This window comes from Suncus etruscus, chromosome 9 (genome assembly GCF_024139225.1).
Source record: "Suncus etruscus isolate mSunEtr1 chromosome 9, mSunEtr1.pri.cur, whole genome shotgun sequence".
Taxonomy (NCBI): Eukaryota; Metazoa; Chordata; class Mammalia; order Eulipotyphla; family Soricidae; genus Suncus; species Suncus etruscus.
The window spans coordinates 68693510-68715453 of NC_064856.1; the positions used below are offsets into that span (position 1 = coordinate 68693510).

At 42.5% G+C, this 21944-nt stretch overlaps 1 protein-coding gene across 1 annotated transcript in view; it reads right to left on the reverse strand.

Moving 5' to 3' along the window:
- Positions 1–10888: 10888 nt before the first annotated feature.
- Positions 10889–21944, reverse strand: part of UEVLD (UEV and lactate/malate dehyrogenase domains) — a 66890-nt gene continuing 55834 nt past the window's right edge. The window contains exons 10-12 of the mRNA XM_049781047.1: positions 14933–14993; positions 12419–12542; positions 10889–11064 (exon numbers count right to left, since the gene is read on the reverse strand). Coding sequence (XP_049637004.1) covers positions 10897–11064; positions 12419–12542; positions 14933–14993 — 353 coding nt within the window. The 3' untranslated portion in view covers positions 10889–10896. The remainder of the gene's footprint in view (positions 11065–12418; positions 12543–14932; positions 14994–21944) is intronic.

The following is a 21944-nucleotide window of genomic DNA, read 5'->3' on the forward strand; positions in this document are numbered from 1 at the left end:
CCAGATCTCCAGGGCTTCCCCGGGCCACACGCCTGGGCAAGCCGGTGAGTTGGGTCCCTTGGTGGAGCTTGAAGGTACCCTAGGCCTTCCCCCACTATCCATGCGGCTCCTTAGGGAGGGTCTGGGTGGGGCTCTGAACCTCTGGTCTCCCAGCTTCTTGAAGGATCTCTCCTTCCTGGGAGCCGGGAGTCTAGCAGGAGGAGGCTTGGCAAGCGCACGCCATGCCGGAGGCCTGCTTGGCCAGGCCTAGGGGGGGTGCGGGACTTGGGTAACCCCGGCACCCCTCTGCCGCCTTGCTCCAGATCTCCAGGGCTTCCCCGGGACACACGCCTGGGCAAGCCGGTGAGTTGGGTCCCTTGGTGGACCTTGAAGTTACCCTAGGCCTTCCCCCACTATCCATGCGGCTCCTTAGGGAGGGTCTGGGTAGGGCTCTGAACCTCTGGTCTCCCAGCTTCTTGAAGGATCTCTCCTTCCTGGGAGCCGGGAGTCTAGCAGGAGGAGGCTTGGCAAGCCCACGCCATGCCGGAGGCCTGCTTGGCCAGGCCTAGGGGGGGTGCGGGACTTGGGTAACCCCAGCACCCCTCTGCCGCCTTGCTCCAGATCTCCAGGGCTTCCCCGGGACACACGCCTGGGCAAGCCGGTGAGTTGGGTCCCTTGGTGGACCTTGAAGTTACCCTAGGCCTTCCCCCACTATCCATGCGGCTCCTTAGGGAGGGTCTGGGTAGGGCTCTGAACCTCTGGTCTCCCAGCTTCTTGAAGGATCTCTCCTTCCTGGGAGCCGGGAGTCTAGCAGGAGGAGGCTTGGCAAGCCCACGCCATGCCGGAGGCCTGCTTGGCCAGGCCTAGGGGGGGTGCGGGACTTGGGTAACCCCAGCACCCCTCTGCCGCCTTGCTCCAGATCTCCAGGGCTTCCCCGGGACACACGCCTGGGCAAGCCGGTGAGTTGGGTCCCTTGGTGGAGCTTGAAGGTACCCTAGGCCTTCCCCCAATATCCATGCGGCTCCTTAGGGAGGGTCTGGGTGGGGCTCTGAACCTCTGGTCTCCCAGCTTCTTGAAGGATCTCTCCTTCCTGGGAGCCGGGAGTCTAGCAGGAGGAGGCTTGGCAAGCGCACGCCATGCCGGAGGCCTGCTTGGCCAGGCCTAGGGGGGGGGGTGCGAGACTTGGGTAACCCCGGCACCCCTCTGCCGCCTTGCTCCAGATCTCCAGGGCTTCCCCGGGACACACGCCTGGGCAAGCCGGTGAGTTGGGTCCCTTGGTGGAGCTTGAAGGTACCCTAGGCCTTCCCCCACTATCCATGCGGCTCCTTAGGGAGGGTCTGGGTGGGGCTCTGAACCTCTGGTCTCCCAGCTTCTTGAAGGATCTCTCCTTCCTGGGAGCCGGGAGTCTACCTGGAGGAGGCTTGGCAAGCCCACGCCATGCCGGAGGCCTGCTTGGCCAGGCCTGGGAGGGTGCGGGACTTGGGTAACCCCAGCACCCCTCTGCCGCCTTGCTCCAGATCTCCAGGGCTTCCCCGGGACACACGCCTGGGCAAGCCGGTGAGTTGGGTCCCTTGGTGGAGCTTGAAGGTACCCTAGGCCTTCCCCCACTATCCATGCGGCTCCTTAGGGAGGGTCTGGGTGGGGCTCTGAACCTCTGGTCTCCCAGCTTCTTGAAGGATCTCTCCTTCCTGGGAGCCGGGAGTCTAGCAGGAGGAGGCTTGGCAAGCGCACGCCATGCCGGAGGCCTGCTTGGCCAGGCCTAGGGGGGGTGCGAGACTTGGGTAACCCCGGCACCCCTCTGCCGCCTTGCTCCAGATCTCCAGGGCTTCCCCGGGACACACGCCTGGGCAAGCCGGTGAGTTGGGTCCCTTGGTGGAGCTTGAAGGTACCCTAGGCCTTCCCCCAATATCCATGCGGCTCCTTAGGGAGGGTCTGGGTGGGGCTCTGAACCTCTGGTCTCCCAGCTTCTTGAAGGATCTCTCCTTCCTGGGAGCCAGGAGTCTAGCAGGAGGAGGTTTGGCTGGCACTGGTAATCTCTGTCCAGACTACATTCTCAAAATCGCGCGGGGGCGATAGCAAGAAACATTAATAGTACTCTCACAAGAAACATTAATAGTACTCACTATCATTGAATTATATTTTTATGTATGCAGAACGTCCATTTTGTACTCTGCCCTTTTGCATACCCCTTCATAAGTTCATATTTCTCTTTAACTTCTTTATCTCCTATCATCATTACTCCTTTTTTACCCTTTCTAACTTAAGTAGTATTGAGTCCTAATTCACAGACCAAAGTGGTGCCCTAGAGTTAACACCCACCCAACTATTTTAAAAGGCATAAAAATGACGCATATCGGGGCCGGAGAGATAGCATGGAGGTAAGGCGTTTGCCTTTCATGCAGGAGGTCATCGGTTCGAATCCCGGCGCCCCATATGGTCCCCTGTGCCTGCCAGGAGCAATTTCTGAGCCTGGAGCCAGGAATAACCCCTGAGCACTGCCAGGTGTGACCCAAAAACCAAAAAAAAAAAAAATGACGCATATCTTTTCAACATTTTATGGGTGTTTTCTTTGACGGCTATAACTTTTGCTAAATACTTTCTTATACAGTGATGATTCCCCCCCCCATGTTTTTTATCTTCTCTTTGTGAACTGCTCAATATGGAATTTGGTGTGAAAGAATCCCTCAGTTTAATACTTATGTTTGAACCAAGTCATGGGTCTTGTTGGAAATGTTCTTATGCCCCCATATATCTGATAGCACCACGTGGCTTTATTACTTGTTTGCGTAGGCACACTAACATGGGAAAATACTATACATACTAATAAGTTCTTATCTAATAGAAATGGGAACACACAAATCTTGTAGTGCAATGAGACCTTACACCCTGAACATTGACATAAAGACCTGGCACAGGCCTCAGAAGAATGGGCATTCTCCATTTACCCCTTGATCTACAGAAGACATTTACAAAACATCCAAGGTTGTATATAACATCACCCGGAGGCATTCCTGTACCAGGGACGACCCTACAGCTGCTCTGACATCGATCTACTCAAAAGAGACATCCCTTAACACTGAGAAGACAACAAGAACAATGACCTGCTTACTGGACAGGGCTTGCTGTATTGCCCCTTTATGGTGAGGTTTGTCTATAACATCACCTGGAAGCAATCCTCTACCACGGAAGACCCTACCACTGCTCAGACATTGTCCTGCTCAAAAGAGACTTCCCTTAACACTGAGAAGACTTAACAACAACCACCTGCTTACAGGACAGGGCTTCCTGCATTCCCCTTTCATGGTGAGGTGAAACGAGAAGGCACTCCACATCATGACTTCAATGTAGGACATGCAGATTCCAGAATCTTTAATACAGAAACATGAGACCGACAACAGAGACTGTGTGATAAGTGTGTTGGCGCTACAGACAATGTCTTGGAGCGAATGATAACTTTCCTGATGCCTAGAGCTGGTCTTATGCCAGGAAACTTCAGGGGTAGGATCTCTTTGTATTTAGGCCAAGGCTATTCCTTTCCATGCCTCTCATATTTTGGTGGGCCTATGCAAACAACAATTGCCACTCTAACACCGTTTTTACTGTGCTCCTTTGACTCTAATCCTTAAAACACACCCACTTAAAATTTGAGGTTAACTTAAGCTAATATGCATGTACATGGAAATGTAAAAAATACTATGCCTCTAATGTTTAAGGAGTTACGTAAGTTTGATGGCTTTAGATTGCCTTGTGTGCTGTTAAGAAATATTATAATGTGCTACAATCTGGGGACTTGAGGGACAAAGTAATTGCACATGGATTCTGTTTTATTTATCTTAACTTTCTTTGGTGAAAGTTCAAAGTTAAGATATCAGCAAGGGGGGCCGGGTAGGTGGCGCTGGAGGTAAGGTGTCTGCCTTGCAAGCGCTAGCCAAGGAAGGACCTCGGTTCGATCCCCCGGTGTCCCATATGGTCCCCCCAAGCCAGGGGCGATTTCTGAGCGCATAGCCAGGAGTAACCCCTGAGCGTCAAACGGGTGTGGCCCAAAAAAAAAAACACAAAAAAAAAACAAAAAAAAAAAAGATATCAGCAAGGGGACTTCTTCCGATAATTATGTTATGGGTGATTGTCCTTCCACTGTAACTTTACCTTATCCTCTTTCTTTGCATCTTTTGTTCTCATAATTCATAATAAAAAATTATAAAACTGGAAAAAAAAAAGATAAGGTTCATTAGATGGTGAGACATTCTAATATCTCTTTCACCAGCTTCTCATTTTCGTCTTTAGCTTAAAAGGACTGTATTCAGCAGGGCAATGTTGCAAAGTTTTTGTTTCACAGAAAGCTATGCATAAACCATTCCTATTGGAATTTATTTCCCTAATAACTGGTTGCACTCTCCCACTATAACTGTGTACTAGCCTTTCCAACGCCAAAGTTCAAGTCTTTGAAGGAGAGATGATCTTCTGCCCCGCGCTGCTTGTAAAGTGTAAAGTTATTCATGGTCATTTATATTAGCCATTTTTGTTACACATCGTTGCTAGCTTTTTAAGTTTTGGGGTTATTGAGCCACACTTGGCATTGGCAGAACCAAGTATATCCAAGTCTCCTAAGCACTGCTTGCAAGGCCCCAAAGCAAAAAACAAAAGAAATTTCATAACTACCAAGTGACATAAGAGCAATGTAGCAGGAAGATACATTGCTCTATAATTTGTTAGAGTTCTATGTCCATAGCCAAAATAATGTTAACTGTTGCTATGGCCTTTGTTGGGTTTTTGCATCAATTTGTTTCTTCTTTTTATAACCTTCACTTGAAAGCCTAGTTAGAAGGGAATGCCCTTCATTCCTCATTAGCACTCTGCTAAAACCATCCAGATTATTCATACATCCTCACATTCAAGCAGTATAACTTGAATGCTACTGTCCTTATTAAAGTTGGCAATGAGGAACTGAAGCGATAGCACAGAGGGGAGGATGTCTGCTTTGCATGTGGTCACCTGGGCTTTGAACCCCAGCATCTCAGGTGGTCCTCTAAGCCAGTCAATGCTGCTGTGGCCACATTCTGTAGAGGTTGGTGTCCAACTTTTTATGTAAGATTTTATTTTTGGGCCCGGAGAGATAGCACAGCGGCGTTTGCCTTGCAAGCAGCCGATCCAGGACCAAAGGTGGTTGGTTTGAATCCCGGTGTCCCATATGGTCCCCCGTGCCTGCCAGGAGCTATTTCTGAGCAGACAGCCAGGAGTAACCCCTGAGCATCGCCGAGTGTGGCCCAAAAACCAAAAAAAAAAAAAAAAAAAAGATTTTATTTTTGAGGTTGTTGGGTGGGAGGGAGTTATATATCCAGCAGTACTTGGGGTACCAAGCAGTATTGGGAATGGAACTAAGATCCATTTCATGCAAGGCAAGCACCTTAACATCTATATTCTCTCTCTAGCTGTGGAGACAAACTTTTTTTTAGACATTTTGGGGGGGGGTTGGGTCACACCCGGCAGCGCTCAGGGGTTAGTCCTGGCTCTACGCTCAGAAATCGTTCCTGGCAGGCTCGGGGACCATATGGGATGCTGGGATTCGAACCACCGTCCTTCTGCATGCAAGGCAAATGCCCTACCTCCATGCTATCTCTCTAGCCCCTTTTTGTACAGTTTTTTTATTTCAATCACTGTGAAATACACAATTACAAAGTTGTTCATGTTTTAGTTTCAGTCAGACAATGTCCAACATCCATCCTTTCACCAGTGCACATTTCCTGCCACTTTATTTATAGGGAGAGGGCACCAGACCACCTAGGAATGTTCTGTTTCCTTCCCACCCTCCTACCTCATCCCCTACCCAGTTTCTCTCCCCTCTCCCCACCCCTCTCTTCCTTTCCCTCCTTTCTCTTTTAGGCACTGTAGTTTAAAATATTGTTACTAATAGAGTATTAAGCATATCATTTTACCTCTTTCCAACACCCAGTTCTTGTCCAGAATGATCCTTTCCAACTATCATTGTCATAGTGGTCCTTCTCTGTCCCAGGTCTTTGTGGCAAGCTTCGAATAAGGACTAGTCATCTTGTTCCTTGGAGCAAAACTTCTTTTTGTTGTTGTTGGTTTTTGGGGCTATACTCTGTGGCACTCGGGGGTTACTTCTGGTTCTGTCTGTGCTTAAAAATTACTACTGGCAGGCTGTGGGGATGCCTCGGATCACCTGAGTCCAAATGCCCTACCTACTGTACTATATAGCTCTACCCCAGAGTAAAAATTCATAAAGTCACAGTAGTACTGCTTTACAATTTACTCAGGAGACCTTGAGTTAGAGTAACTCTGCTCTTTCAATTTTCAAAACAACAAAATTCAGTTCCAGTTTGCATTTAAACCACTTAAAATAACTAATTATTGGAAGTAACTTATGGATTGTCTGAAAGAAATTTTCCCCTCAATTGAATAAAGATCCACTCAATAAGTCAGGCATCTTCTGGTAGTTTCAAAGAGAAGTTTATTTACTATTAAAAAATATAAAGAAAACTCTATGTAATTTATCTATGTAATAATATCAAAGTCTCTTAACCGAAACCTAGCTAGAAATCATACTAGATTTAAAAAAAAATGGAAAAATGAGAAGTTATACAGTAGAATTAAAATACAAGTATACCAAATCATAGTAAGTGGTCGTGGCACTGCTTCTTTATTTATGTATGGAATACAACATGATTGACTATCCTCAGTATTCAAGGAAATATTGACAGAATTATTTGTATTGTGGATTGCCACTGGGCAAAGGTCTACTGCTCATTTCTGGAAACTCATTCTAATCTAACAGTACCTGGAATAACAGTAGATGCTTAGTAAAAATATGTTGAATTGACTATATAATTAGTATTTAATATAATTATATTCAATTCTTGACAATTCATCTATTATATCACATCTTGTACATAGTTATTTTTTAAGAGTATATTAAGAGGAACAATAGTATAGTGGCTAGGGTATTTGCCTTGCGTGCAGCTAACCCCGGTTTGATTTCCTGCATTCCATATTGTCTCCAGAGCCCACCAGGAGTGATTCCTCAGTGCAGAGTCAGGAGTAACCACAGTACTGCCAGCTGTGGCCCAAAAACTAACTAAATAAATAAATAAAGCAGACCTCCCAAAATAATAGAGGATTAGGGAGATAGCTCAAAGAGCTAGAGCTTATTTATGCTCTGCATGAAGAAGGCCCACATTCCATCTCCAGTCCTGCATGGTAGCCAAAACACCCCAAGACTGATCCCTGAGTACTGACAGGAGTAGCTGCCAAATAAGGAAGGGAAGAAGGGAAAATAGGGGATGGACAGATAGTGCAGAGTAAGGTACTTGCATTGCATACAATGGTTTTTGTTTTTGGTTTTTGGGCCCCACCCGGTGACACTCAGGGGTTACTCCTAGCTATGCGCTCATTAGTCGCTCCTGGCTTGGGGGGACCATATGGGACACCGGGGGATCGAACCGCGGTCCGTCCTAGGCTAGCGCTGGCAAGGCAGACACATTACCTCTAGTACCACCACGCCGGCCCCCATTGCATACAATGTGATCCTGGTTTGAATTTTTGGCATATAATCCAAATGTGCCTGGAAGGACTCATGAACAGAATCTTGAGCATTTCCAGGTGTGACCCCAAAGCAAACAAATAAAAAAAAATTGCAGAAACTATATAATTTCTTTTGGGGCTGGAACCATAGCCAACCCAGATTTGATTTCTGGCATCCCATACAAGTCCTAGAGTGATTACTAAGTATAGGTCTAGGAGTTAACCCTGAGCACTGTCCCAAAAAAGTTACTTTTCTTTTTGTGAAGCAAAACAGTTTTTCTTTTTTTTTCTTTTGGTTTTTGGGACCATACCCATTTGATGTTCAGGGGTTACTCCTGGCTAAGCACTCAGAAATTGCCCCTGGCTTGTGGGGGCCATATGGGATGCCGGGGGATCGAACCGCAGTCCTTTCTTGGCTAGTGCTTGCAAGGCAGACACCTTACCTCTAGCGCCACCTCACCGGCCCCTTTTTGCTGATTTTTTTTTTTTTGATAAAGTTTTCTTGAAAGAAATTTAGAGTGATGTATAGGGGGGAGGGAAGGAAAGAAAGCATATGGGTTTGAAAAAGCAAGTCCTAAAGTATCTAAATTTTAATTAGGTATTAGTAGATATCAGATATAAATAGTGCTTGGTGGGAGTCACACACATTCAATTATGTGTTCAATGGTGGTCTCCTCGTCACACACAAGTCTATGCTGCCCCAGAGATCTCTTTTTCACTGCCAGGGATCCTAGACTGAAGAAGTGCCAGGATTTCATTCAGTACATATGGAAAGTAACAGAGGCTGAACTTGCATAGCCCTTGCAAGGCAAACGTTTTTGCCCGTAAGCCACCCTTTTGCCCCTTTATGGTTTAAATTCAGTATTATAAGCATCCATTCATGTACTAAATCCAGGATGTCTGTTTCCTTTCTACTTAGGATTTGTCAGTCCTTATAAACCATCTTGCTCCTAGGTCATAGGTTTGAATTCCTCAGTTATATGCTTTCAAAGATCTGGATTTCTCCACAGTACTTATGACAGTTGCTCATTCTCTGTGTTATTAGATTATGTCTCCTATCCAAGATTATACAGATCACAAACACTTATACCTAGTTCAGGTTTGCTTGTCATATTAGTGCTTCGTATAGTTCCTTTCCTGGTGGGTAGCACTTCCCAGTTGATATGATCTGAGTGACTAAATAAACATAGATATATTAGATAAATAGGTCCCTCAGTGCATACTCCCTTCTGCTATTTGTTGAGAGCAAGTCTAAGAAGCCAGTGAATCACTCTTGCTAAAAACTGTTAGGAAAAAAAAAAAGCCAACCTCTATAGGAAAATGGAAGAAATACTTCCACAATGTGCAAAACTCTTAGGGTGCTCTGGTAACTACTTTGGCTGGTAGGCTTGTTCTTCCTTCTGGTACTTAGAAAAGGTAGTGGCTTTATGGATAACTGCCCTATCCATAAGATCTAGAGCACTAAACCTTCCTCTATAAAATGACAAAATTTACCCAATTGGTTACTATGTGGATTCAATTAAGAAAAAAGAGCTTATCAAAAAAGTCTTATACTGCCTGAAGTGTTAATGTTTCTCCTTACTATTAATCACATAATACGCTACTTTTTATAAATGAAGATATTGTTATTAATCCATTAATTGACATGTATTCTGAATTATTCAGGAGTGATTTTTTTTGTTTTTGTTTTTGGGTCACACCCAGCAGTGCTCAGGAATAACTCCTGGCTCTACACTCAGAAATTGCTCCTGGCGGGCTCAGGGGACCATCTGGGATGCCAGGATTTGAACCACCATCCTTCTGCATGCAAGGCAAATGCCCTACATCCAAGCTATCTCTCCAGCCCAATTCAGGAGTGTTTAAGATTTGCTCAGAACATCCATTTAACTCTTCCTCTTAAGAGGAACTTTTTTTTTTTTCCTTCCCTTTTGTTCCTTTAAAAATTTTTTTCTGGGCCTGGAGAGATAGCACAGTGGCGTTTGCCTTGCAAGCAGCCGATCCAGGACCTAAAGTGGTTGGTTCGAATCCCGGTGTCCCATATGGCCCCCCTGTGCCTGCCAGGAGCTATTTCTGAGCAGACAGCCAGGAGTAACCCCTGAGCACTGCCGGATGTGGCCCAAAAAACAAAAAATAAATAATTTTTTTTTTTAATTAAAATAATTTATTTTGCCTTTGGCTGTGCTCAGGGCTTACTTCCGGTTCTACCCTCAAGGATCACTCTTGTAGACTAGGGGAACCCTATGGAAAATCTGGGATCAAACCCATGTCTCGATCAAACCAAGGTCTACTGTGTGCAAGCAAAAGTCTTGTCCACTGTACTATCTCTTAGGCCCTCAACACTAGTATATATATAGACACACACACATATACACATATTAATTCCTTAATATTTTAATTTTTAATAAAACAAAACTAATATTCTCAACATAGATTTTTATAAATCCATATTGGATCTTCAGCTTATCTTGCTTATGTATTTAATAGTCAAAGTGTAATTTTCAAAATATTCCTAGGGCCAGGAGATAGCTCAAAGGACCCGTGTACATATATTGCTGCTGGATGCCTAAATTTGATCATCAGCACCATTATGGTCCCTCAGTATCAGTGGGAGTAGCCTCTGAGCCAGGAGAAGCCTCTAAGCAACATAGGGCAATGGGTCAAATTAACAAAAACAACTAAACCCCAAAAATAATACCAAAGTGCTGACTATGTATTTTAGTCCAGCATACAAAATTGTAAATGATGCATATTTCTGATATTTATATCTGCTGTAGCTTGAATAACAGTATACCTATCTCAAGAACAAAGAAAATTAGATTTCCAACTTCTCATTATCTATCTCCTAAGGATTCAAATTAGGAAGCTAGTTAAGAAACCATCTATTTTAGGGGCCAGAGAGATAGCATGGAGGTAGCACATTTGCCTCGTAATATAGAAGGTCAGTGGTTTGAATCCCGGCGTCTCATATGGTCCCCTGAGCCTGCCAGGAGCAATTTCTGAGCATAGAGCCAGGAGAAACCCCTGAGCACTGCTGGGTGTGGCCCAAAAACCAAAAACAACAACAACAACAACAAAAAATACACACATGTATTTTAGAAGTTTATAAAGATAAGTAATAAGATAGAAGTTCTCAACCCTATTTATGCTGGCAAAATTAAATAACCTTCATTTTCTTGTAATTAGACTTAAAAATCAAGCTTTTTTTGTTTTGTTTTTTGGGTCATACCTGGCAGTGCTCAGGGGTTATTCCTGGCTCTACACTCAGAAATCGCTCCTGGCAGACTCGAGGGACCATATGGGATGCTGTCCTTCTGCATGCAAGGTAAATGCCCTACCTCCATGCTATCTCTCCAGCCCCTCAAACTTTTTTTTTAAGAATCAGACTTTTAACTGCTGTTGGAGACCATGGATGGATGAAGCGCTGCTTTGAAGTTTCTCAGTTATTGTATCTTCTTTGGCTGTGGTTTGCATGACTTCACATACCCCACTGGCTCCAAGAATGCAAGGCAAACTTAAAAACACTTCATTATTTATATTATAATGTCCCTGAAATGAAAAAAGAGGGGTTAGAACAGTTCTGTTGTCATATATTATATAGTATTATTTAATTAAATTATAAATATAACTCTTGCTTTGTTCAAAATGAACATAAACATTTTTACTTATTTATTTATTTTCTAAATTGTAGTAGTTTCAGAAAATTTTGTGAGGGAGCTTAGTCAAAGACATTCCCTTTCTGGGGCCGGAGAGATAGCATGGAGGTAAGGTGTTTGCCTTTCATGCAGAAGGTCATCGGTTCGAATCCCGGTGTCCCATATGGTCCCCCGTGCCTGCCAGGAGCAATTTCTGAGCCTGGAGCCAGAAATAACCCCTGAGCACTGCCGGGTGTGACCCAAAAACCACCAAAAAAAAAAAAAAAGACATTCCCTTTCTAGAGCATTAAGCTATCCCCTGCAAAGTGGGTAGCCAGCTAGAGACTAAGGAAAAATATGTCTAGTGGATTCCTTGAGTGAGGAGCATAGTATTGATGATGGGTGAGTCAAACATAACCTGCTTTTAAAATATTTTTCCATAATTTATTCATCTTTTAATATATGTAAGGCCTCAAGAAAACTAGTTTAAGCCGCATTAATTGTGCCTCATTTGAGTTGTACACTGGTGCCTTTTGCTGGAGATAAAGTGGTAAAAAACAAACCAAACTAAATTGGAACAGCTCAGACCTGAGCCAGCACTTTAGCATATCACCTGGTTGGCTGAATCCATAATGATAAAGTTGTTTTTTTTTATTTTTGTTTTTTTGTTTTTGTTTTTTTTTGTTTGTTTGTTTTTGGGTCACACCGGCAGTGCTCAGGGGTTACTGCTAGCTCTACGCTCAGAGATCGCTCCTGGCAGGCTCAGGGGACCATATGGGATGCCGAGATTCGAACCACTGACCTTCTGCATGAGAGGCAAACGCCTTACCTCCATGCTATATCTCCGGCCCTGATAAAGTTGTTTTTAAGATCTATAAAAAACTCATGGGGAAGCCACAAAATTGTAAGGGAATGGCACCAGGGAGGTTAAAGGCCAGGCTTCTAAGGCCTAGCAGGATAGAACAAATTTTTCTCTCCAGTATATTACTCTATTGCTGGTGATAATGAAGACTATGGGTTTTAAGATAGATAATTTTTTTCTGGTTAAATGGTAAAATATAAATGTTAACAAACATGGGCCATAGTGATAATGCAGCGGGTAGGGATTTGCCTTGCATGTGGCTGACCAGAGTTTGACCCCCAGCATCCCAGATGGTCTCCCAAGCACCACCAGGAATGACCCAGAAAGCAGAATCAGGAGTAATCCCTGAGCATTGCTGGGTGTGGCCAAAAATGTTAACAAATATGATTAAAGATTGACAAATTACCTTTGCTAAGACTGATACAGAATGTACTTTCTTTTTATTGTTTACAATACTGTCAACCAAGTCAGCTACAGATAGTCCAACAGACCAGGATCTTTGGCCTTTTACCCTTAGCAGTTCCATGGCTCTATGAGTAGGAACAAAAACAAAAATAAAGCCATTATTGTAGAAAATATACACTAAAGCACATTTAGTATTACATTCTATTTAAGGAATTAGATACATTTATGACAAAATCTTACAGCAATTGTTAGAAAAACCCACATAAATCTAATGATTATGCTTAGAAGCAGTTAATTAAGAGAGAATAACAGATACTTAGTAATATAAAATATTGTGAAAACATAGATGGCTTAATTACATAAAAAGAAAATATTAGTATTTACCACCACTAATTTTAAATATGGTTTAAAATAATAAATATACTAGTTTTGCCTATCAAAATTGGTAATAATTTTAAAGATAGATTATTCCTTATAAAAAGTTCCAGAGAAAAATATAATCTTATAACTTAACATAAATGGTGATCTTTCAAGAAGATAAGTAATGTCTAGAAACTCTTCTTGTAGGGATTTACCCTAGAGCAGTATAGTTAAATGTGCAAGAAAGGGGGCCGGGCGGTGGCGCAAGAGGTAAGGTGCCTGCCTTGCCAGCGCTAGCCTAGGACGGACTGTGGTTCGATCCCCCGGTGTCCCATATGGTCCCCCAAGCCAGGAGCGACTTCTGAGCGCATAGCCAGGAGTAACCCCTGAGCATCACCGGGTGTGGCCCAAAAACCAAAAAAAAAAAAAAAAAATGTGCAAGAAAAATATATGCATAACAAACATTGCAAACATGTCTTGTTTGAGACAGCAAAAATTTTTGAAAGACTTCATAAAAAAGGGGCAAGGTAAACAAAGTACACAATAGAACACCTGAGAAGAAGAATGAGGTATATATATATATATATATATATATATATATATATATATATATATATATATATATATATATATATATATATGTATGTATGTAAAATCTAAAAGAATACCTAGTATTTATTAGGAAGAAACAAGTCACAAGATAATATAAATAGCACATCTATATAAATGATATTGAAGCTAGGGGCTGGAGAGGTGGCGCTACAGGTAAGGGGTCTGCCTTGCAAGCTCTAGCCTAGAGGGATCACGGTTCAATCCCCGGCATCCCATATGGTCTCCCTAAGCCAGGGGCACTTTCTGAGTATATAGCCAGGAGTAACCTCTGAGCGGCAATGGGTGTGGCCCAAAAATTAAAAAAAAAAAAAAAAAGTGATATTGAAGCTAGAAAGACAGTATAGGGCCCGGAGAGATAGCACAGCGGCGTTTGCCTTGCAAGCAGCCGATCCAGGACCAAAGGTGGTTGGTTCGAATCCTGGTGTCCCATATGGTCCCCCGTGCCTGCCAGGAACTATTTCTGAGCAGACAGCCAGGAGTAACCCCTGAGCACCGCCGGGTGTGGCCCAAAAACCAAAAACCAAAAACCAAAAAAAAAAAAAAAAAAAAAAAAAAAAAAAGAAAGAAAGACAGTATAGATCTAAGGTGCTTGTCTTGCATGCTACCAATCCCAATTGAATCTCCCTAAGCAATTCTAGGAGTAACCTTGAACATACAGCCAGTAGTAAGTCCTAAGCAATGTTGGATATAGCCCCTCAAACACGCAAACAAAAAGAAATAGTACTAAGAGCTCCAATATATAGGACTCAAATCCGCCAAAAGCTTCTGAACAAAAATAAAAGATAACGATCTGTTCATTGTACTTTGCTTTTGCCTAAATTGATAATGGCTTAATACATTCACATTAGGTGAATTTCCAGTTGTATTTGGTGTCTGATTAACACATATTACTTTTAAGTGGTTTCAACAAATCTTTACATTTAGAAAATTCTCAATATCCTTAGATATTTAGATATAAGAATCTATCGCCAGGGACTGAGAGATAGCGTGGAGGTAGGGCATTTGCCTTGCATGCAGAAGAATGCATGCCCCGAGCCTGCCAGGAGTGATTTCTGAGCGTAGAGCCAGGAGTAACCCCTGAATTCTGCCGGGTGTGCCCCCCCGAAAAAAAATAGAATCCATCTACAAATAAAGAACCTGTGCTACTCTGTCAGTTGTGTCTCTGAAACAGTTGACAAGGTATACTTAGATTTACTTTCAATTAAGATATAAAGGAGTGGCTGGAGAGATAGCATGGAGGTAAGGCATTTGCCTTGCATGCAGAAGGTCAGTGGTTTGAATCTCAGCATCCCATATGGTCCCCTGAGGCTGCCAGGAGCAATTTCTGAGCCAGGAGTAACCCCTGAGCGCTGCTGGGTGTGACCCAAAAACCAAAGGAAAAATAAAGATACAAAGGAATAGAAAACAGTTATACTTTCAGATTGGTCTGTATTACCTAGTTTTATGTACACTGAGTAAGAAATTGCTATGTAAGTAACTAGTATGTTAGTCATGAAGTATATGATTTTTCAGTTAGATAAATGAAGTCTATAGCTAGCATTACCTGTTGGACAACTGCACCTGAGAATTAAGACTCATTACATCTTGGCTACCCCATATGGGCACTAAAAATAAAATGAAAAATTAATTACATTTCACCAAAAATTTATTTAGGATTAAAATATGATAAACCAGTGTTTCTGAAAGCAGGAGAAAATGCCTCCCTGTGGATATTGGAGTTATCCTGGGGATGGGGACAGTAGCAACCTCATGTGTAATTGTCACTTGAAGATAAATTTCCAGAGGGATTCAGGTTGATGGTAGTAAATGATTTTTTTTTTCCTGAAAGGTGTTCTCCATTTGGGAGACTCTGTAATGAATAATTTTCAGTCAAGGACACCTATTTAAACGTATATGTGTTTTCCTGCTTTGAATAGCAATTATCTCTCCACTACAGTACAGAATATGCTGTAGTGATTAGATTGCCTGGGATAAGACATTAAGCTACAATTGTCCCAAAGAAATGATCCCCAAAGTTTACATGAAACCCCTTATCCAACAGTTTTCCTAGGGGTGTTTTGCGTTCCATGTAGAAAGCTTTCTTTCCTCCACAGACTGTGCAATTGGCACCTGGAACCACAGGCACTTGGCATTTTGTTCTGTTGGAACCATACTGAGACTAATTTCTCTCACCAGTGAGTAATAATTTTATTCTTTATTCTAGGATAGATTTTCCCAGTTGTTAAAGATACTCTAAGAGTATCATTAGGGTTTTCTAAGAGAATCTTTGGGGTTAACTACTTCCTCTGTTGCAACCTTTATTAAAAACATTTAAAAATTAAAGTGGTGCACATATGCATCTTGGCAGTGAAAAGGCAACATGCACATTTTTCAAGGTTTCTACATTTATTTGGGCAATTAGGCAGCTGTTCTGGATGAAAATGTTGGCCAGCCGGGTGGGATCCCTGCAATAATAAGTCTTTTCCATTTTATGGAATAATCTTGAAAATTAAAAAAAAAAAAAAAGGTGGCACACATAAACTAATTTTTTTAACCAGGCTGTGAGGGTAAAACTTAAAGTAGCATTTTGATACCTTCCTAATATCTATTTCTCATCTATGAAGACATTCATTTGATAGAAATCCTTAATCAGGTAAGCAAAATACAAATTACGGTGATCGGGCCCGAAGAGATAGCACAGCGGTGTTTGCCTTGCAAGCAGCCGATCCAGAACCTAAGGTGGTTGGTTCGAATCCCGGTGTCCCATATGGTCCCCCGTGCCTGCCAGGAGCGATTTCTGAGCAGACAGCCAGGAATAACCCCTGAGCAATGCCGGGTGTGGCCCAAAAACAAAAACAAAAACAAATTACGGTGATCAATATTCAAGATATAAGTCTTTATAGCAGTAATCAAAATGAGGCCATGTAGTTAGTTATGCAGTGAATGACACCATCAGTATTCAGATACCTTTCTTCCCCAGGCTCATTAATAAGTTTCCAGAGGGCAGTGCTTATGGTTGTGTGGCCTCTCCTACACATTCTTTGTTACTGTAAACGCACAGGAGAAAATACAGGACTAACACTATATGCAATTCATAATTATATTTTACAGTTAAAGAGGAAAACATACTGGCAATAGTTAATGTGAAAACCATGTAGAAGTTCTAGCTTAAATTTTCAAGTTTTAGTTTTTAAATTCTAAGTTTTAATTTAAAGTTCTAAGTTTCAAGTAATGAGCTGAAAGGGCTGGAGTACATAATGCAGGAGCCCCAGGATCAATCCCCACACTACAGTCTGTCAAGCACATCTGGTGTTACTCTCCCCATGCCAAAAAAAAAAAACCCAAACCAAATAACAAATCTTAAAAATAAAGTCTCTGAGGTTAGAGTGATAGTGAAGCGGGTAGGGTGCTTGCCTTGTGCACAGTTGACCTGACCTTGGTTCAATTCCCCAGCATCTCATATAGTTCCGTGAAACTGCTATGAATGATTCCTGAGTCCAGAGCAGGAATAAACCCCTGAGTACTGCTAGGTGTGGCCCCAAAACAAAGTCTCTTTTTTGTTGAAATTTCTTGAGGGGCCATACCCAGTAGTGCTCAGGTTTAGTGCTCTGCACCCAGGAATTACTCTTGGTGGTGCTAGTAGGACTATATGGGATATTGAGAATTGAACCCAGGTCAGTCATGTGTAAGGCAAGCATCCTACACACTATATTATCATTCCACCCTCCCTTAAATATCTATTTCTATTCTCCAAGAACATTAATGCTCTACTTCCAACAGGCTAATGAAAATGACAATAAGGGGCCGGACAATAAGTGGCGTTTGCCTTGCAAGCAGCAGACCCAGGACCTAAGGTGGTTGGTTCGAATCCCGGCATCCCATATGGTCCCCCGTGCCTGCCAGGAGCTATTCCTGAGCAGTTAGCCAGGAGTAACCCCTGAGCACCACCTGGTGTGGTCCAAAAACCAAAAAAAAAAAAAAAAAAAAAAAAGAAAGCAAGAAAGCAAGAAGGAAGGAAGGAAGGAAGGAAGGAAGGAAGGAAGGAAGGAAGGAAGGAAGGAAGGAAGGAAGGAAGGAAGGAAGGAAGGAAGGAAGGAAGGAGGAAGGAAGGAAGGAAGGAAGGAAGGAAGGAAGGAAGGAAGGAAGGAAGGAAGGAAGGAAAGAAGGAAGGAAGGAGGAAGGAAGGAAGGAAGGAAGGAGGGAGGAAGGAAGGAAGGAAGGAGGAAAGAAAGAAAGAAAGAAAGAAAGAAAGAAAGAAAGAAAGAAAGAAAGAGAGAGAGAAAGAAAGAAAGAAAGGAAAGAAAGAAAGAAAGAAAGAAAGAGAAAGAAAGAAAGAAAGAAAGAAAGAAAGAAAGAAAGAAAGAAAGAAAGAAAGAAAGAAAATGACAATAGGTTAGCTCTTTTTCATTTTACATATAACATCTACTCTGTAGGTAAGATAGATGTCCAAAGCAGATGATATAGTCTGTGGACTGAGGTTCAGTTCTTTTTTTTTTTTTTTTTTTTTTTTTTTTTTTGGTTTTTGGGCCACACCCTGTGATGCTCAGGGGTTACTCCTGGCTATGCACTCAGAAGTTGCTCCTGGCTTCTTGGGGGACCATATGGGACGCCGGGGGATCGAACCGCGGTCCGTCCTAAGCTAGCGCAGGCAAGGCAGGCACCTTACCTCCAGCGCCACCACCCGGCCCCTGAGGTTCAGTTCTTGAATTTACAAAATATCACTTGAAGGATTTATCTACATAAAATTTCAGTATTACAGCTGAAAATCTTAGAGTCAGAGCATATATTCTGTCCACCTGTTCATTTGGTATGGTGGGGGTGGAGTATAATACGATTGAATTTTAGTCAAAACAAGACTGTATCAGGACCATTTACTTATTTCAAAATATTTACTAGAGCCACTCCAAGATAAAGGAGTTTACCATCTGGAAGAGTAAACTAATAAGTAAATATTATTTAATATATATTTAATCTATATAAATATAAATCTATACCATAAATTATAAATGTGATTTATAAATATATGTATATAAACATATACATATAATTTGTATAAATTAATATATTAAATGTGTATTATTTAATATAACTACATCCAATATGATAGTCGCTATAATAGAGGCACCTATTTAATCTGGATATTTGGGCTCGTTTCCTGGAGTGAGAAGGTACTGAAGCCCAGCTGTGAAGAGTAAGGAGAGGTAGTGACTATTTATGGAAAATATGCATCAGATGCAAAGGCAAGGAGGCATGAGAATGCACAAACCAGTTGGGAAGCTGCAAGTCAACTAAGAGACTAGCTAGAATGTTTGGCAAATGGCAGAAAATGTATGTAAAATCCATTAAACAAATTTTTTTTTTGTTTTTGAGTCACAGCTGGTGGCACTCAGGGGTTATTCCTGGCTCTGTGCTCAGAAATCGCCCCTGGCAGGCTTGGGTGAACATATGAGATGCTGGGAATTGAACCCAGGTCCATCCCTGGCGCATGCAAGGCAAATGCACTGCTGTGCTATCTCTCCAGCCTCTAAAATAGATAAAAATTTATCTTTAAAATACTTAAGGGGCTGTAGACTGGAGCAGTGGTGCAGGCAGTAGGGCATTTGCCTTGCACGTGCTAATATAGGACAGGCCATGGTTGGATCCCCTGGTGTCCCATATGGTCCCCCAAGCCAGGGGTGATTTCTAAGCACATAGCCAGGAGTAATCCCTGAGCCTCACCAGTGTCCCTCCACCCCTAATACTTGAGGGGCTGGAGAGACAGTACAGTATTTAGGGCCTTGCATGCGACTAGCCTGGATTTTATCCCTGGCAGCTTAAAAGTCCCTAGAGTCCCACCAGAAGTAATCCTTGAGTTAAGAGCCAGGAGTGGGCTGGAGAGATAGCATGGAGATAAGGTGTTTGCCTTGCATGCAGAAGGACAGTGGTTTGAATCTTGGCATCCCACATGGTCCCCCGAGCCTGGTAGGAGCAATTTCTGAGCGTAGAGCAAGGGGTAACCCCTGGCACTGCTGGGTGTGACTCAAAAAAACAAACAAAAAAGAGCCAGGAGTATGATCTATGCATAGCTAGATGTGGCCCAAAAACAAACAAAAACAAAATAAAACAAAACTTGAGGGTAATAATTTTACATATACAACAGCTATTCTTTTAACTCAGTCTCCAAATCCTAATGTTACTTCGATCAATTGAGTAACTCTGCTTTCTTTCAACACCATCTACTGAAAAATGTAGTAAGAGTGACCATTTATAAAATGCTTACTCTGTTCTATACACCATACTAAATGATTTAGATAAATTACCTGATAAAGCAACAAGAAAGAAAGCAGCTTTGAAGTCAGATTAAGGTTTATATCTTAGTTCTTTTCTTTCTGAACGGCAGCGTTCAGGGGTTCCTCCTGGCTTCACACTCAGAAATCGCTCCTGGCAGGCTTGGGGGACCATATGGGATGCCGGGATTCAAACCACCGTTCTTCTGCATGAAAGGCAAATGCCTTACCTCCATGCTATCTCTCCAGCCCCCTTAGTTGTGTTCTTAGTAAATTTGTAACCTGGGGCAAATTCTTTAATCTTATTGAATCTTAAGTTTCTGCACATGTTAATTTGGAAAGCCACCACCTCCTTTACAGGATGTTAGTAAATTTTATTTATTTGTTTACTGGCCACACCTGACTGTGCTCAGGGTTAATTCCTGTCTTTGTGCTTAGGGATCTCTTCAAATGGTGCTCAAGGGACCATATGTGGTGCCAGGGATCAAACTCATGACTGCATGCTGGACAAGCACCATAATAGCTGTACAATATCTCAGACCCCTGCCTGTAAAATGCACTTAATGCACTTAATTCAGAGGCACTGAAAAAAAGTTAAAGGGGCAGGGAGTTCAAAGGGTTGGTGCACATGCATTGCATTTGGAAGGTCAGGTTCAATCCTTGACAGGACACACTATCCCAAACACAATTGTGAGTGACCCTTGACAATGTACCAGAATAGATCTTGAGCATGGCCAGGTGTGGCCCCAAAACAAAAGCAAAAATAGTAATAATCACAGTATTTGTAATAATGTCATACAAAAATAGAACCAGTTGGTGCCTACCAGCAGAGGGAGCCCCAAAACCATCTGTGGCTTCAGTATCAAGAGTATATGGCAGGGGTCTCAAACTCGCTTACCGAATAATCGCAATAAAAATCGCATTAATAAGAAAAAAAATCGCATTAAACATTCGCATACCCCGAGCAGTTCATTTCAGGGTATGCAAATGTTAATGCGAATTTTTGCGATTTTTTTTCTTACTAATGCGATTTTGGGGGGGGGGGTCACACCCGGCGGTGCTCAGGGGTTACTCCTGGCTGTTTGCTCAGAAATAGCTCCTGGCAGGCACAGGGGACCATATGGGACACGGGGATTCGAACCAACCACCTTTGGTCCTGGATCGGCTGCTTGCAAGGCAAACGCCGCTGTGCTATCTCTCCAGGCCCACTAATGCGATTTTTTATTGCGAATATTTGGTAAGCGAAATCCCTTATGCGGCCCTGCCTCACCCCGACTTTGCCTCCTGCGGCCCCCAGGTAAATTGAGTTTGAGACCCCTGGTATATGGAAAATTATTTGTGCAACAAAGTAGAGGGCAGGATAAGAAATCATCTGGGTTAGGTAAAGGCTCAAAGGAAACAGCACCTGCCTTGACTGTGTAAGGTCTTGAGTTCATCTCCCTGCACTTAGGGACCCCAAACACCATAAAATCCACAAGTATCACAAAGTCCCCAAGACAAAACACCACAGATCTTTGTCCTCCAAGCAAAAAAGTAATGTGAGAGTGAATAGGAAGACAAGGAGATAGATGGGGGAGTGATAAGTAGTTTCAGTGACATTGGCATTGGCATTGTTCTTAGTTGGATGGATCTAGTAGTGTTTGCTCTTATAGTATGCTTCAAAGTCTACATAAATATTACATATACTCTTCTATTTATATATTTTATATGCATAAAATTACATAATACTGTTTTTTGTTTTTGTTTTTGGGCCACACCAGGTGACGCTCAGGGGTTACTCCTGGATATGAGCTCAGAAATCGCGCCTGGGACGCTGAGGGATCGAACCTAAGTCAGTTCTAGGCTAGCGCAGGCAAGGCAGGCATCTTACCTCTAGCACCATCACGCCGGCCCCATAATACTATATTGATCATAAATTGAATGCACTTACATTCTACTTTCCATTTGAGAGCCCTAAATAAAAATCACCATATCCCTTTCTTGTGCTTTTACTCTATTTCCTTGGACTTCTACCTTATTATTACAGTCATGCTTTCCTTTTCTCCTTTTGATCTAAGATATTAATACAAACATATTTTGAAATGCCTATTTAAAATTGTAAGTTACTTGCTTTACATGCAACTGACCTGAGTTTGAGCTCCAGCACTACATATGGTTCTCCAAGCCCATCAGAAGTGACTCTCAAGCACAGGCCAGGAGCAACCCTTGAGCATTGTCAGGTATGGTCCCAAACAAAAACAAACAAATAAAATATTGTAATTTTTGTTTGTCTGTTATTTGTATGTGTGGGGGGAAGCACACTCAGTGAAT